This window comes from Sceloporus occidentalis, unplaced genomic scaffold (assembly GCF_023333645.1).
Source record: "Sceloporus occidentalis isolate IW3139 unplaced genomic scaffold, rSceOcc1.0.p SCAF_52, whole genome shotgun sequence".
In the NCBI taxonomy this organism is placed as follows: domain Eukaryota; kingdom Metazoa; phylum Chordata; class Lepidosauria; order Squamata; family Phrynosomatidae; genus Sceloporus; species Sceloporus occidentalis.
Window position 1 is genome coordinate 2,861,190 of NW_028317032.1, and position 18,152 is coordinate 2,879,341.

The window sequence follows — 18,152 nt, forward strand, 5'->3', positions numbered from 1 at the left end:
TTTTATTGGTAATTTTAAATCACGTAATTTTTGTGTTAAAATATATTGTGTGGGTTTTTAGTCTGATTCGTTTGGGGTACCAAGGCACCCCATTTCTAAATTGTCTTGGTGGTGGCAGCGTTATTTTGATATTTGTTATATCATTATAGTTAATTGCGGGTGGTATTAAGGGTGGATATTTGTATTTTTATCACTATTTTCGGTCTAGGGCAGACAGATAGTGAATTTTAACCCTTTTACCACCAGAACCAAGTCACGCGCACGCTTGGAGTAGAGTGCGTTCGTGACAACCAGGTAAAACACGGAGAGTTCCCAGGTATGCAAATGATGGCTGGCATGTCACTTTAAACAAACACAACTTCTTCTACTTTCTTTCCAACATATAACAGAACAACCTTGTCATAAACCACTAAAAAAATGCAACGGGACTAGAGGGCCTGATGGTTTATTGGTACAATACAGCATTAGAAAACATACTGTTAAGAAAAACAGCATGTATATAGTTTAGCATATTTTATTTTCTAAACCTTGGCTTCTTTTGCAGTCTTTAAGTTTCCATTTTTTTCCAAGCTCGTGTGTTAATTTCCTTTTAAGCCGGCACATGAGGGGCCTGGTGCTAAGCAACGGTGGCTCAGCAGCTTATCAGAGTTGGGACTCAAATCCCAATTCTATTGAATTATATATTTAGTTACACCAGAGAAGAACAGAGCTTTAAATAGAAACAGAAAAATGACTCCTGTTCCTGTTACGATGAAAAGCTGCAGGGTTTGAAAAACAGATCGTAGAGAGTTAGTTATAAACATAGACCAGCAGGCTCTTATCACTCCAGAGCACAATAATTCCCATCATGACCAGACAGCTTTTCTCCCATGATTCCCACTTAAGGAAAAAATATATAATCTAAGATCACTAGTAACAAGGCTTGTAGTGAAAGAGATAGGAAATCATAGCTGAAAACGTAACATATATCTCAAAGGTGCTCATTTTCAAAGAGAAATGGGCCAGTGGCGGGATGTAAAAATTCATAAGAGGACTTAACTAGTTTTGACTATTTTTCTGGAAGAATTTCTGCATTTTAAAGAAAATCCAAGAAAAAAAAATATAAAATACAGATTTCAAATGAAAGCTGTTATGTTTCTTCTTGTTTTTAGTCAAGAGCTGGTCCTTTATGAACAATGCAAATTACCGTATTTGTTCGATTATAAGACAAGGTTTTTTTTCAGAGCAAATAGAGGTCTGACCAAAAGACTAAGATCCAGATCCTCCGCAGCGCTGCAGGTGACCTGGATACTCCTGTCTGGCAGCCGGTGGATGTCTGTGCGATGTGAACAGACAACTTTCGCTGCTGTCGACACTTCACATGACCTTCCATCATAGAAGCCCCTGGGGAAGTGCCGGCAGGCAGCAACGGAGGTTGGCGCGCATATAGGCGGTATAAGGCATTTCTGGGGGAGCACAGTAGCAAGCCGTGGGCCAGATGTGCATAACTGGGGGGCAGGTTGGCAAATAAAAGGAAATAAAAACAAAAAATGCATTTTTCTCAATCTTAGTTTTTATTAAATATAAAAAAATAGTTTACATGTGAATTAGTATTTACTAGTAAAACATTTTTTTTATCAGCTTTCGTAATATCCATTTTGCAAATGCTTGGGTGTTTCTGCTAAACATCCCCATATGCATTTGCCCCTTACCCGTCCCCTAGCTATCTGTAGTGCAGGAGGTGGTTTCAGCAAAACACATCTCCACTTATCCTGAATGCTGTGAGCCGGAGTCTATTCAGACCCCCTGTGAGCATGCGCGGCGGAACCTCACACTGATTTCAATGAGAGTCCTTTCCTCCCACAGATTGGCTCATAGTACTTTAACATGTATTCTTCATTAGAGAGTGTGAGGGACATTAGACTGTCCCTTTAGGGCATTTTTGCCCTGTTCTCTTTGTATGTATCTTTTTATGTAGGTTTTGTAGCTACCACCGCGTTTCTAATATTTCTCTATAGGGCTTATTAATCAGGGATAAAACAGAGACATTTCTGGGTCAAAACGATCCTTCAATATTCCACAGTTCTCTACAAAGGATTCTTAAATAATAGAACAAAGCCCATTGTCTCCACAAGTGACCTAGTTTTGGCATGACAAATAGGACCTCACATTTGACTCACTGTGGAAAAAAGAAAGAAAAAGAAAAAAGAAAGATATTTGTTTTTTTGTTTTGTTTAAAAAAACATTAAATGATCTACTGTTCTGAAAAACACAAAAAAACTTCATTCTTGTATTAGTTTACATAGACCAGGTGCCAAGTTAAATAAGCCGCTACTGTTGATGGAAAATGAAGAATTGACAAAAATATGACTTTGTACTAAAACAAAACCAAGAGCTCTAATCCCAACCATGCCCATAGCTAAGCATTTTTACACCAATTTAATAAAAACATGAACCCTTACAAATTTATTTCTCGATGTTTAGGATTTTTTGTTTAATTTTTCCATATTAAATGAATCCTAGCTGGTAGTTCGTTAAACTTGTTATGAAATGATTGCACCGGGACATATACTATTTCATTTTACTACGAAAGACAGACTGGGTCGCTGTTACGCCTACCTGTCCCGCCGGGATCCCGCGTCGTCCCGACTCGGGTAAGCGGCTCTCTCGAGGTGCCGCTCGCGCATCCTCTCAGTGCACTGTGGCGTGCGCGGCGACAGGGCATGCCTACCGCACAGGGATGGCTCGGGTCGAGATGCCGCGGCGTGTCTGCAGCGATCAGGGGATTATCACCGATCCGCCGCGACACACTCACGGCATCTGCGTGTAGGCCGCCACTCCTGCTTAGTGGGTCCGTTATCCTGTGGTGCCTAGGCCTGCATAACAGTATTTTGTTTTTTGTATACATTGTACAGCCAACACACTGTATTTGCAGCATGCTCACACTGTTTGGTAGGCCTCATATTATACATTTGTATTATTTGAGCCTGAGACTAGCTTAGCACACCGACATTTTTTCTTTTCCCTGCATAACAGTTGCTTATATTTTTTAAAGCAATACTTCTATAGGCTACCTATTTAAATTAAAAGAGAGTTTGGTAAAGTTGAGTTTAGTTTTTGAAGTCCTGTAGGCATTTCTAGTTTTCTTGGGGGGGGGGGGTGACATTTTGTTCATCATGTCCCGTCCTCAACTATTGCTGTTTGCTGCAAACTGTAACATTTTAGTGAAATTTTAGTTGCAGGTGGCAGTGTGTTGAAAGGGACAATTTTACTAAATATGGCCCATCAAAAGTCCCTATTTTAATTTTGTTGTGATGATTTTATTAACCCACTTCATGAAGTTCTTACATATACTGTACATTACGGTGTCTCTTATTCCCTGTTGTGATATGAGATCGTAAGATCCTGCATCACACTGGAGCTATACAAAAGATATGGAACTTAACCAGCGGAGAAGAGACCTTTGAGGTGGTTGAAAGCTTAACTGACTTTACATCTTAACTCTGTGAACACTGGTCCACAAGAAGGTATCACAAACTTCTTTGGACAACTTGAGAGGGCACTCGAGTGTCCCATGCAGCCCCAAAACAACATAATGAAGTAATTGTAAGGACTTTAATAAGCTTTCTTCCTCCTGTTAGAAAAAGTAAAATAAAGCAGTTACCTTAAGAAGTTGCAGCTCTGGAGTTAAACAAAAAATAAAGCACTTGCCTGACACAGAAGCTGCAGCCCTGCTTCGGCATTTACTCTCCTTCTTCCATGGTCCAACTATTCTTGCTACTGATTGGTTGCATGAAGCAGCCAATCTCTTGCAGGAAAGCAATCCCATTGAAATCACTGAATGTTACATATGATTATGCACATATTATGGATATATTTGTGTTTCATCCTTTCTGCTCATTTCTCTAGAACTTGTAGGAATCAAACCAATACAGTATTAGGCTAGGTTTCCACTTGGGTTTTTGTCCTGCGTTTTTTTCTTGATGAAAAACGCCAGGAAAAACGCCAAGAAAACTGCCACTGCATTCTCCAGCGTTTTGGCGTTTTTTCTGGAGTTTTTTCTGGCGTTTTAGCCTTTCTGTGGAAATTGCTTTTTTTGACCTTAGGCAGTTTTTCCAGCCTTTACAAGTTAGAAGTTTCACCCAGCTAAAAGGGATTAGGATAAATGGCAAGTATCTGCCCCCTCCTGATGTCCTTTACTTGGTAGAGTTCTACTTAAACACACCGCGGCGGACCCTTTTGTCTCTTTTCTGTGGTTTGTAAGGCACGCTTTATTCCGAATGTCTGCTCCTCTAGGAAGATTGGCCCCAAATGATGGTGCAAATTGTTTGCTGTTGCTTTTGGCAGGCAGGATCCCGTTGGTTTGTTTGTAATGGCATGTTTGGTCCCAATGGTGTAAAATTCAATATGAACTTTGTTTTGTGTGAAACTGTTTGTTTCCAGCCTATTTCTCGTAGGACACACAGATACTGGGTCCATCCTCTGCATTGTAACTGTGGAAAAAAACGCCATAAAAAACGCCAAGGCAATAAACCCACATGGCTTTTTCATGGCGTTTTTTCTCTCCCATTGACTTCTATTGGAGAAAAATGCCAAGATTTCCTTGCAAAAAACGCCAGAGTGTCAACATGCTGCGATTTTGAAAAACTGCCACAGAGCCCAAAAAAGCAAAAAAACGCCAAAGAGGACTGAAAAAACGCCAAACAAAAAAACGCCAAGTGGATATGGCATTCTGCGATTTCCTATTGAAGAACAGCTAACATCTGGCTGCAGCGTTTTTTCACGAAAAAAACGCCATGTGGCTGAATTGGCGTTTTTATGGGCGTTTTTAGCAAAAAAAAACCAAGTGGAAACCTAGCCTTAAAAATGCCCCCTTCATCATTTCATTTTTTATTTTGTCACCAACTCTGCTCAGTTCCCGCTAAAGAAAGCTTCTTATGTATGGGCGCTCCCATCATTTTGGCATCAGGGCTCCTTGAAATAAAATTTTGACCAAAGTAGCTTCTCAAAAGCTAGGAAGAAGAACGTCAACAATTTACTTACAGCGCAAATTAAAAGAAAATATTTAACACAGCCATCACCTTCTGGAAACATTCTTTTTTTGCCAATGTTTGGAGCATAAGTTTACTGTTAAATATATTAAGAAATCTACAGAGCCCTCGTTAATCAGCGGTAACAATAGCATGAACAGCTGTCCTAATATGGCGGTATTCGGAGTACATCTGGCTGTAAGAAAGTAAGCAAAACAATTGGTAAACAGGGAACATCTCTCTGGACACCATATTATGGTGTGCTATTCATCACACAAATTACAAAGAGAAAAACAACACGCAGACTTAGAATAATAAGTGAATCCACTAAATTGACTACCAGTTAAGCAGTAAAAATGGAAACGCCATACATTTACCAAAAAACATTCTTAACCAAAAGGGAAACATTGGGATTCTACTTGACTTTAAGAATAGCGATTTCAGTACAGTACAGCATTTGAGTTGGATAGACATCTAATTTTGGATCTAATTTTCTAAAATTTACAAAAACAACTATTTAAAATCGTTCTATAATATTTCACTTTAATATTTCTTGGGGCACTTCATCTTTTTTAAACGTAAAATGTTCTATTACCTCCAGAAAGAAAGTTACCACAGGCATGTAAAGTGATGTCATGGGGCCTGGAGTGAAAGTGTTTCTCCAAAGAACTCCCCAAGAAGTTTAAGAGGAGGAAGGTATTGCAACCGTATCCAAAAAAGATTCTATTTTTCCAACAAACTTAGTAATGCCGCTTTGACTTGTTTGCCCGGCGTATGTCTACCAGCAGGAACAAACACCAATTTGTGTTCTGCAGCGTTTTCCGGGTACATCGATGCCCTACTTGGCTAAATTAGAATGTCCACATTAAAAAAAAATGTTTTGTACTGAGGGGCAGTATTTTTATAGGGTTATTCCTGGTGGTACAGAGATCATCACCGGATTCCCAAAATATTTAAATCCCCTCATTTTAAGCACTCTCATATTATATAGCTGAGCTTGAGGCCACGGATTCAGGCACCAACTGCTGGAATCCGGTGACGTACTCGTACATTCATCATTCCGAGGGGGTTAAAGTACAACTGGTACTAAGGGACCCTGAGAAGGAAGAAAGGGAAGAAGAAACCTTCCAAGTAGCGGCAGGAAAGTGCTCCCAATTGACAAAGTAAGTGGAACTCGATTAGAGCTGAGGCAGTTTTACTCATACCATTAAATAATATTGCTTATATTATGATATAAAAGGCCATGTCATTCAAATAGCGAACGAGCTACGTGAGAGCCGTGCTACCGTAATGCAGTGTACAAGGCAACAATGACAAGCGTGTGCGCACATAACATCCGCTAGACATAATTACATTATTCATCATAGTGCGGCCACGTATCCACTTTATTCCGGGCCAGTCCTGTGACTCAGAGGTATAATTATTGGGATTACTTGAGCCATTCTTAAAACAATTGTAAAGCTAGCTGTCAAGCATCAATATACGCTGAACCATATGTGTTATCCTAGCATTAATGTACCGAATGACTCTCTAGCATCCCTCTTCGTAACCCCTTAGTATCTAACCATGTCCCATTGTCCCTCTTTGGCCATCAGAATTCCTGCTAGGTATGGCAATATTTGGCCATTTGTTCACATGTGTGAATGCTGCTCTACCAGATTATAATGAGGCCCCAGTAATAGCTGCCATAAATCCAATGTTTGAGGGAAGGTCCTGACATACAGACCTACGCCAATTGGTTCAGATTTGCATACAGACAAAAATATATATTTTTTTTTTATTTAATGAAAATATATATATTTTCCCAACAATTTCCAGTAACAATGCGTTATAACTTCGAATTATGTGTCCTGGAGGCTCCAAAAATCACAGAATAACTCATCCCCAAGGCGTCCTTAAACCTTTGACCCTGCAGACCCTTAGTTCTCTCCACATGTCTCTTCCGTGACTACTTAAGGATAGACTTGCCCTATAGCTTCTTTTCCAGCTCTTCAATTGAGAATGAGGGGCCTCCGGGCAACAATGCCTGATTTGCCTATATAAAAGCAGAAAACATACTCAAAAACATATTGAAAAAGTAAAGTCGATGGATGTCGTGCTTTGTTACTTCTATTGTTAAAAAAACGAGTTAACATAAAGCGAAACATAAAGCACTCTCAGCTAGCTTTATTTCTATTATTAAAACATGAACAGAAAAAAGTTTTTTTTTAAGAAATTATAATATGTATTTTTTAGTATATCCAATAGAGAAATTTGAGTTTTTATATTAGGTATAAAGCATAAGGACAACAAAGAAGTTCTGAAAGCTAGCATTCTATAAATAAAATAATGGAGAAAAATAAGGTAAAGCCCAAAAGACACTCTACTAATGGACTTTAACTCAAACAGGCAAAAGAGTCACGGTCATCTTTTAATTCAATAACCACTAGACAGACTTGCATATTTAACAGGAGCGTGTTCAATTAAATCTGCAATTCTAGATTCATCTAATTGTTACAATGAGAGAAGATGAATGTTCCTGCCCTTTTTTATAAAATTCAGAATTACCATTATAGGATTAGATTATTATTTTCACATTTTTAAAGAGAGAAAATACCGTTACTAATCAAAAGTCTGGAGCAGTCCCAAAAGTTAAACTTTTTGTCCATATTTGCCCGGATGGTACATAAGTATATGTCATAAGACATCTTAGCCAATGTAGATCGACCAGCACATGATGATATTTACTATTGGGGTCTCCAACATCTTAAATGGGTTTATTCACTATAGGGACAGTGTGGATGTTTAGTGAATGCCAAAAATATCTTATTACTAATACACCTGAACCAAAAGCTCCATCCTATGTCTAGGACTTGAAGTTCAACAACTCCTGGTAAGCTTCCTGGTGGCTACACTTTGTCTATGCTTTGCAAGTATTTTTTCTAGTTGCCATGAGAGCCAAGGCATGTTCCGACACTTTGGCTTGTGGCACAGCTGTGTCAATAAATTCCAACTGAAAACGAGAGGCCAAAAGCTCCGCCATAGTGGTTGGTTAGTCATGTGGACAAACATAACTTTACTGCCGTGATGATGACCGCACAATACAATGTCGTTACTTGTCAATTAGGCCTTGTTTGTTTAAGTGTTAGCTAAACAAAAGAGCCCAAGAAACACAGACTGCGTAATTCACTATATTTCAGCAGCTCAGTATACACGAACGTTTGATACTGCACAGGTACGTTGAAAGCTGTAATGCAGAAATGATCCATAGAGAAGTAATAATCCAGGACCAGCAAACAGACTGATTACCTGTGAACATACCTGATGGATCATCTTAATCAGTGGTGTAAACATCATAGTAGGAATATCATGTGCTTATGTAATATATAAGATAAGGAACACTGTCAGCTTGTCAACACATATTTCCTACTATGTCCACCACTCAATGGTTCCAGAATGGAATGGTTCTTAAGCAGGATTCCTCTGTAAAACCTACACAAAAATATTTATTTAATTTACCAAAAATTTGTAAAATTGTAGATGACCTGAGCATCTCATATACTGTATATATTTATGAGCATCACAGTCGCAAAGACATGCATAGGGGAATAATGCAAGGGTCTAGAATAACCAGATGTTTCAGACGTATAGTATAGCTGCATCAATTAGTCAATAATCTGTTGCAGATGACTGGGTATGGAATATTTTACAGGAGAATTAACTTGTGTAGGGACAGTAGGTGGAAACAATTCCAAACATCTTTCATGATATTAGGTAAATATGCCAAGTATAATAAGAATAGTCTTTCCTGAGCTGAGTCTGTGATTATATTCAGGTTATAGTTCAACACATAAGAACTTTTCTTGACTACTTCAAGTTACACCAAAAAGTTAATGATGCCTATTATAAATTCAGCCATTCAAAACCAATTGGTACAAGCTTGTAGGAGTTATGTCTTAGTTACAGCACACTAAACTCGGGGCTATGTTTGATGACCACAAGGCATGTAATTCTGCATATGTTCTTACACAAATGACAGAAACAACACATTGGATTTTTTGGAATATTTCCAGATTTAGCAGTGTTAACCAGAATTGCCAGTCCCACGAAAGGAATGGTGTTATCTTACAGTGAGCATCGTCAGTGAGCTTTTTGTTGATAAGAACAAGAGTTCTTGATATGAATTAATTAAAATTGGTGGTTATTGACCGACAATAATTGCCAAGATGAAGACAGCTTAGAACCTCTGAAATTCTTTAAAGATAGGGTAGTATATTATTATTATTATTATTATTATTATTATCCATCCTTGCAAATTACCAGCAGTTTCCTGTCTGGTTTTTCCCCAAGGCCACTAATCCTGCCAACCCTTTTATATATCCAAAAGAAGACTTAATCATAAGGGTCACAGAAAGGGAACATTGCATAACTGGTCTATGTATACACAGAACACCCACGATCTTAAACAAAAGTGTTGTCTGTTACTTTGCGTTTATGAAGATATAATAAAGCAGAGCAAAGAGCAGGGGAGCCTCATCTGGCTCATGGCTGACAGGTGGACATCCCGACAATGGTCTCTGGCCAGAAGAAGCAGAGCTCCGGGTAACCTACCCTAGGAAGTTAGAAATGTTGTTTTTAGTCTTGAATTGACTAGAGACATTTTATTCATTTCCAATTTGAAGATACCTGCAAAACTACTTAAAACAGGTGCACTTTCTCAGACAAGCTCCCTACTTGGTCGTTTCCTGTAAACATCTCATGTAAGCCCTCTAAATAATATAAACTATATGTATATACATAAACACACAAAAATACTTTGATCCTAAAATCCTCACCTGGTTATTTCGAAAAACTATAAAAAAAAAAAAAAAAAATCAGTATCCAATGGCATTATGATACCATCAGGGAATAAAATATTTCTTTGCCCAAATTTCTGTGAGTCATCATATCTGAATGTTTAAACTCAAAATATTAGGGTAAGTAATAAAGAATAAATATTAAGAAAAATATAGCCACACGACAGGCTCAGCCCCTCATTACAATTCCAAAATTAAATTAAGGTACGTAGGAGTTGAGGCATGCTATAAAAGACGTCATTGAATTTTTATGATGGAGTTATGTGTTGATGGAGGCAGAGCAGTGAATGCTTGCTGCCAGCCAAGCTTGAATTAATCAGAGTTAGATTCTGTAAGAAATGCCGGATTTCTTATTAAAGCCGCTGTATATAATGAGGAAAGTGCACGTCACTCATATTGTATTTGTTTCTCAAGATGCAGTGGATAATAGATGTTAGATAACATCTCAATAAAAAAAAGATTTAGCATCTAGAAAACATTGTATGAAGAATGTACTATGCGTCAGACTAATATTCCTTAGTACAGAATACCAAAGTACGCTGTACATGCATTGAATTCATACCAGAAGAGCTCACAGCTTAAGTAGGAAAAATGGGGCCTAGGGTAATTGAGATACCATGTCAAGTGCCCTAGGCAAATTAGCTGGAAGTTAAGGTATGAGCCAGAATATATAGTGATGATGAGACCCAGTACATTGTTGTAGGATACTGGGATTCCTCGGAATATTAAGTTGGCTCGACGTTATCTGTTCTCCAGGTCCTCCTGGGCATCTTGAAGTGTGATCAGTTTTCTCTTTGTAGGGCCTGTATGTTGGCTGCCATCTTGCATTCTTCTTTTTGGGAGGCCGATTGTGCTCATTCCAAGATGTCGGTATATGTTACCATTGGCTATGTCCCGTTTTAGTTCTCTTAGTCGACTGTTAATGTGGTCTATTAGGTTGTGTTTTACAGAGAGAACCAATTCTTTGATATCATCAATATCGTGTTCAGAGCAGGCTGTCTTCGCCATGCCGCCTTTCTGATTTGAGGGAACCGAAGGCTTTTTAGCTGCAAGATCTGGTATGTGCAATTTCCTGGTAACAATCTCTGGGATAGTCTTTTTTTGTGGGGGTAAATATTAATTTACATGAACCTGAGAAACTACCAGGGTTGGCTGCCCAAAGCTTTCCATCTCCTCAGGTGTGTGGCAGAGCTAGACTGCCAAAGGGTAAGAAGTGAGCAAGAAGTGGACATCATCACAAACCGAGAGAAACCCACAAAGCTCTCAGCTGTGCTCATTTGTGGAGATTTCTACGAATGGAGGTGTACATAAACCTGTAGATACGATCTTATATCATAAAGGGGTCAGAATGACTTGTAAATAGACTGATTAACCATAAGTGATAATAAAACATGACTTTAATTTTAGCCCATATTCAAGTTCAGAGTATCATAACACCGTCATACAAGTCACTCATGTACAGGCCAAACTCTGAAGACATTTAAAAGAAGTCAACACACGTCATGACACATGATAACACAGTACGGATGAAGATCAGCCATACAGGTATCCCCATTAACCCTTTAGGCTTCTACTACACTTACTAAAGAGTATTTATACTCTTCATGTAATAGCCACAATGGGCCATTTTTGTCCTGTGCATTAAACAAAATGTTCCAATTTATTAAGAAATAGTAGTACATTTTCAAGGTAAAATAAATAGCAGCTTTGGCTCTTTTAAATGTTTATGGTATTTAGTTTAAACTAAAAAAAAACAAGCCTCTAAAATATGAAACATGAATAGTTCTTTAATAAGGCAATTATACTTTTTTTTTACCAGTGTAGATTAGCATCTTTAAGAACTTTTGTGGTTCTATATCTTGTTTCATGGAGTCCAGAAAGTTTAACTTGTTCTATTTTGTAACTTCAGGTAGGAAATAAACCACCGAAAACACACAGACATGACCTTTCAGCGCCAATGAGGCATAATGCATCTTTATATGGTGTTTTCTGCCAGAAACGAGCTTCGCCTAATGTAGCCACAACAATGCTGGAAATAGAAGCACAATATAGGTTCTACGTGTCAAAAACCTTCATTAACTATAAAAAACATTACTATAGCTTTAAACTGCATGAGAAGTATATGTATCAGTATATGTATCAGTAGCACAGAAATTACATTTAGGTTTGTTTAATTGCTGATGACATTTATTCCTAAACCAGTAAAATTGCCCAAACCAAATTTCGGTGGTGAAAAAAACGATAGGAAAAATGGTTTAGGTACAATTTCTGCGATTTTCATTGCATGAGCCATAGCCAAGACGTAACGCTTTCATTTTTAGCGCTTGACATTCACACCTGCTGAGGCACCACGCAGCATGACGATGCCTCATGAGAAATGAGAAGGTGTGCAATATGTAAAAGACGACAACATGCGTTACGGAACCTATTGCGGTTCATAGTCTGAACTCGAACACTTATTGACTTGTTCGTGTGATGAATTTCATTATACAGAAATACAAAATGAGCGTCATCAAAGTCTGTACTGTATACATGTTAAGAGTAAATTATTAGGAATCTTCTAAGAGCTGCATTCATGGCATGTATATGAAAAGTACATAACTTCAGAAAGTAAGCTAGTGTGCCACATGGGTGTCCAACGGGCTTTAAAGTGCATATGATGTCTCGACTGTTTCTCTAAATGTAAGGTTGGAGACAGTGGTGGCTTTTTAAACACAACCTACCCCACTGAGAAAAGGATACCAGGCTTAACTTCTCTATAACTCAGGACTGTGTGGATCTGTGTCATCTTTCCACATTCCAGGTCGACTCGGAGTCTCTGGATGAAGTGCTGCTTCCTCGCATCTCATGGTCTGTTTATCATTTTTCTAGGCGGGGGGGTTGTACTTGACTACACCCACTCCCCGCCCACTTACCCTCCTACTCCCTGCCATTGTAGGACTAACTCGGGGATTAGTTACTGTTGGTCAGGCTAGGACATCAGGACCAATATGGGGCTTAGGCTCAAAGCACAGAGAGGGTTATGTATAAAAAAGTGATTTTAAAACATGGACAGAGCAACTAAGGCAGGCATGTCCAAAGTCTGGCCCGAGGGCCAATTGTGGCCCGCGTTCTGGACTGATAAGGCCCCACAGATAAGTTGCCCAAATATAGATCTGTTTTTTTGATATTAAAGGCAGAGTGATTTAACACCTGTTTAGATTTGTCATCCAAGTCACAAAATGAAAAGTATGCCGTTTTCAATAAACTCTGCATAAAATAGTTAATTTGCATTTAATTGTAATGGTTCAAAGAATGTCAGGCAAAATGGTCGGTCCTCGCACACATTCACTTCATCAAATCTGGCACTCTTCGTTTGGACATGCCTGAACCAAGGGAATGTTTGTGCTGATTTTACTATTAAACCGGTAAGTATAGTAAAAGACCATTGAGCATTAGGGTCACTTCTTAAGCATAGGCAACTCCAGTGTATCTCATAGAAATATCCTAGGGTTGTGATAGAATGATGAGATGGTTTTGTAACATTTAAACCTCTCCACTGCAACATAAACAATCCAGAACCCACCATCACATAATATTATACTTGCAATACCTAGAGTTCCATAGCTAGAACTCTTCACTTGAGTAAAGGGTTTTTCCTCGAGCCAAAATCTAGAAAGCAGGGCCGGCTATGGTTTTTCAAGACTATTCTTTGGAATACAATTAAGTATTTAATAACTCAAGTGTAATAGGAGACTACTTAGTAATAACCTTTCTAAATCAATAAGCTGGCAACAATACTTTAACCCTATAAATACCCTTAAAAAGGATTTTAAAAAAGGTATTAATTTTTTTTCCAAATGGAATTTTATTAAACTCAATCTCAATATTCACATGGAGGTGGTACAAATTGAGGCACAAACTTTGAGTCAGCAGATGAGATCAAAAACAGGTACGGATAGAGGAGTAGAATTAAAGGAAAAGGCCATCATTCATTTACTATTTTACAAATCTTGGAGAGATGATATATAGTTGGTAGACAGACATAACTCCATAGTTGCGAATATACTCAACTAGCTTGCAAAAGTTTTTGTGCTTGTTACATGGAAAGAGAATATATTGCATCACAAGAATTAAATATTACATATCAAACATAAATTACTCTGTTTACAGTAGAGGCAAGTTTAGTACGCCAATGTGCGGCCACCCACCAGAAGTCCACACGTCAATCCATCTCCTATGAGACCAACACTTCGTGCTACCCAATCTCGGTCGCCCAGAGGATTATTATTATTAGTTTTTAAAGTAAATCCCTGGTATTACTGTTTATTGTTTGTAACTGTTTGACAGGCTGGCAAAACCGCTCCCCATCAAACGCTAATCTTTGTATCTCTTGTGGGGTCAGTTCTAAGTGGTAAAAACAGATCTTGTTGCTATTAAACTGACAGGTATGTATATCAGATCCAGCTGCACATTCTTCAGCATAATCTCTGTAATGCGCAGTGTCAAACACAGACTTTTCTTTTTTTCCCGCAGACATATGCACTGTGAGAAGAATTTAATTCTGCTCATTTTCTTCTTCATTGCAGTAAACCATATCCAAATGTGATTTGGGCTTTGAACGTCTCCGCACTAATGAAATGCTCATGGAAACTCTTGAACATTTCCCAAACTGATTGCAAAGCTTTAATTGTTCCCTTAGAGAATGATACAGAAATATACCGAGAACAGTTTGGTGAACTCTGTAGATTTTTTATATTCCTTAACAACGTAAATTTCGTTGTCCGCAGCTTAAGACTGTAAAAGACAAAATGAGCAGTTGGTGGCTTAGACTGTCCTAATTTAGCCACTGGTGTCACTAACGTAAATCTTAATTTATATATAAAACGGGATGTTGAACAAAGTTTACCAAGCGGAATTTACTGTGTGTACTCAAGATCTCTTAAAATTCATCCAGAATAAGTTTATAGCCGACATGAACTTGGCCAAGATGGGCTCCAGATCTTGTGATGAGTCAAAGTACATTGTAACTTCTGTTTATATTAAACTAGGTATGTTTTTTGTTGGATAAGGGGAGCGTAGACCGCCTTAAAATGACATTCGGAGTGCGGTCTAGCTAATTTAAATGTCTCATAACGATGTATCACTCTGCAACAGATATTGTCCTTCAACTTTAAGCTTTATCTTACTCAGTGGTGGCCAGTTAGGAACCAGACTATTGAAGTTATGCCAGCAGAAATTCGACATGACCCTGACATGACGTCTTCCATGAAATACACAGTATATAAACATATGGAAAATATACATCACTGAAAGGATTTCGACAAAAAATACAGTAAATACAGTGAAATAACCCCATCGTTACAAGAAAGTAAAAATAATTGATAGTGATTCAATGTAGAATAATCATTAATCGTTTTGATCATCTACCATTAGTTATTTCTTGGAAATTGGTGCCTATTGACAGATGTGTTTTTAACATGTGTTTTGTATTTTTAAAAACATTTTCAAATCTGCAGATTTCCAGCGGGTTTTCTTAATGCCATCGTATTATGTCCAATTTAAAAAGAGCTGAGCTCAGCATTTCTGTAATAGGCAAGAGAAAGTTCTGTATAATCTGTAATCTAAATCCCATAACGTTATTTAAAATGAAGACAAAACATGGTCCTTGTACTCAAGTTAATTAGGGTTGGCCCTTAATGTGTGTTTGAAGAATAAGGAGAGAAACTACTTCACCTACATTCCAAATACAATATATATATATATATATATATATATATATATATATATATATATATATATATATATATATCTTAGATTTTATTTCACCTCCTCTCTCTCAATTTCCTTCCTGACCTCTCCCAGCATTTTATCCATTCTCTACTGTACACCCAATTCCTTCCTTTTATTTACTCTTTTTATACCATATCATCCTACATCTTCACCAATCATTCTCTCCACTTTCACCTATCCCATATCTTCCCAACCATTAATTATAGTTTACCTCACACCTTTATCCCCACTTAATCACACCCGTCATTCCAAAATCACTCTTTCTATTTTATCCAACCCATCCTTTGGCCCATCTATCTTCTGTAATCCCCATCTACTCCAGATTTTCACTGGCTCCATTCAGAATAATTATGCCAAAGTAGGCTAATAGAGCCATAAGGGCCTATAGAGAATAGTATGTTGCAAACTCCTATAGAGCCATGCCTAACGCAAGTAAATACCCCCTAACAATTCAGGTACCCAAAGTAAGACTCCTTCAATGGGGGGATTGTGGTTATAAGTGGGGCCAGAACCCATATCTTATCCATCCAACCATCTCGCAATTTATTGAAGCAGAACACTGGGAAATGATGTCATAAAGAAGCCGGGGTGTCCATATGTACCTTTAGCAAAGAAGGAATTAATTTTGTATATTTCATGTTATATGGACGGTAAGAGTTAACATGGAATAATTAAGCCCCATGCATTCCAGCTTTTGTTCATTTGACTCTCAGCAGGACAGAAACTGTGGATTTCGTTTTGTAAATGGACCATTCATGATTTTTTTCCCACCTTTACCGCATTAATTAGCAGCTGAACTATAGTTACACATTTGCCTTATTGACTAAATATAAGGAAACAACTGAAAATTGGATGGAAAATCAAACAATTTGAAATCTTGGAATTGTTAAAGCAGCATGAAACAAAACGAAAACTTAATAGGCATACAAAAATTAGCTTTTTAACAAATGAGAATAAACGAATGTTCACGATTACATAAGGGAGAGAAGCTCTAGATCTTTCAGGCAGCTTTTGTTGAATTTTTTTGCAGCGTTCCATAAATAGAACCAAAACCAATTAGTATCACTTTCCATGAAAAACAAACAGAAACCCTTCGGTTCGTGACTATTAAATAACAGGTTTGTAGCATTGAGGAGGAAATTCTATGTCTCGTTATGCATTGACTACCTGACCTACCTTTACATACAGCTGTTGGAACTCGTCAAGGTTCAACCGTCCACTTGGGCAGTCCTTCAGGAAGCCTTTGTACCACTGTTTCAACTCATGCTCATTAAACTCCGTGCTCTTGACCAGATCTTCCATCACCTCTGGAGCCAGCTTGCTGTTTTGTTTGCCCATTTTGATTCTAAAGAGAAAAAAACCCCACACTTTTAGTTTATATTACCCGAGAAATCTGGAATTCAAAACACCTGATTTCCTAACTGCAATAAAATGTTATGTTTGGATTCTAGCAAACACTGGTTTCTGATACTACTAACTTTGGCACAGATGACTGTGCCAAAGTCATCAAGACTTCATACTTTTAATTGATGGTTTAGCTACAACATGTTTTTTTTTTTATAACTGATACAAACATAGATTGGAATAGAAAATAAAAGCTTTAAGGATTAGAAAGGGTTCAAGAAATAAGGAACAAGATGGAAAAATATATGGACATGCAAGAAGTGTACAGGTCACCCCTGAGCCGAGGTCCTCATCTTTGGGGCATCCTCCTGGATCTGCTTTTGTTTTAATGACTCCACCTCGATGATGGAAGCTGGAATGTTTTGGCAACTTAGAAAGTTCAGTGAGAAGGTACGAGGTAAACTCAAGACCGGCACATGAATAATTATGCATCATTTGAAATTAAAGGCACAGGAAAGCTACGGATTTAACATGGTACACGGCTGGGTCCTTTCAGCCTTGTAATTCTTAATGCTGAATAAATGTGGATCCATAATAATTACATATTTACTTGTATTATTCACTTTTAGTAATCAAAACCTGGTAGAACTTGGGTTGTAAGCAAAAAAGCATTAGAGGCTCCCGACATGTTTGATAAGTTGTCTGATGGTCTGCTTATCGTTCAATTCACTAAAATTAAATGAAAGATAATTAAACTAAATGGACAATAATTACTTCTAAGTCTAGATTAAGGTGTGATCACTTAAGAAAGATCTATGCGTTAAGCTATAGGACACAAAAATTTGAAAATTACTATAGTCATCAAAGATTTAAGTATCTTTATCAAGAATGTGTCTTTTGATCAATGTAGCCATTTGTCCATAAAAAAAATTAGTGTTCTTTGTAAAGGTTGCCTAATGATATATTTTGCAAACATAAAATTTCAGCTATCACAGTGTAATTTCTTCCCCTGCATGTTTGCCATAGAATTGACCTGGAAGTGAATTCCAGAGACTGCCTCGAAAACCCAATTCTCAGATATCTGGTAGAGCTCTTGTTGTGAATGAATTGCTTCCAATTGCATCTAAAAATAAATATAATTACTCTGCGTAGAAATTTACTGCGTAGTCTGATGTCCTATAGTTGTTGGGCG

General features: G+C 37.8%; 1 protein-coding gene across 2 annotated transcripts in view; it reads right to left on the reverse strand.

The window, feature by feature from the left end:
• The window catches only part of LOC149288340 (visinin-like protein 1), a 47,788-nt gene extending 30,834 nt beyond the window's left edge, over nt 1–16,954 (reverse strand). For both annotated transcript variants that reach the window (XM_089491831.1, XM_089491830.1), the window contains exon 1: nt 16,793–16,954. In XM_089491831.1, the coding sequence (XP_089347957.1) occupies nt 16,793–16,954 (162 nt within the window). The remainder of the gene's footprint in view (nt 1–16,792) is intronic.
• Between the last annotated feature and the right edge of the window lie 1,198 nt (nt 16,955–18,152).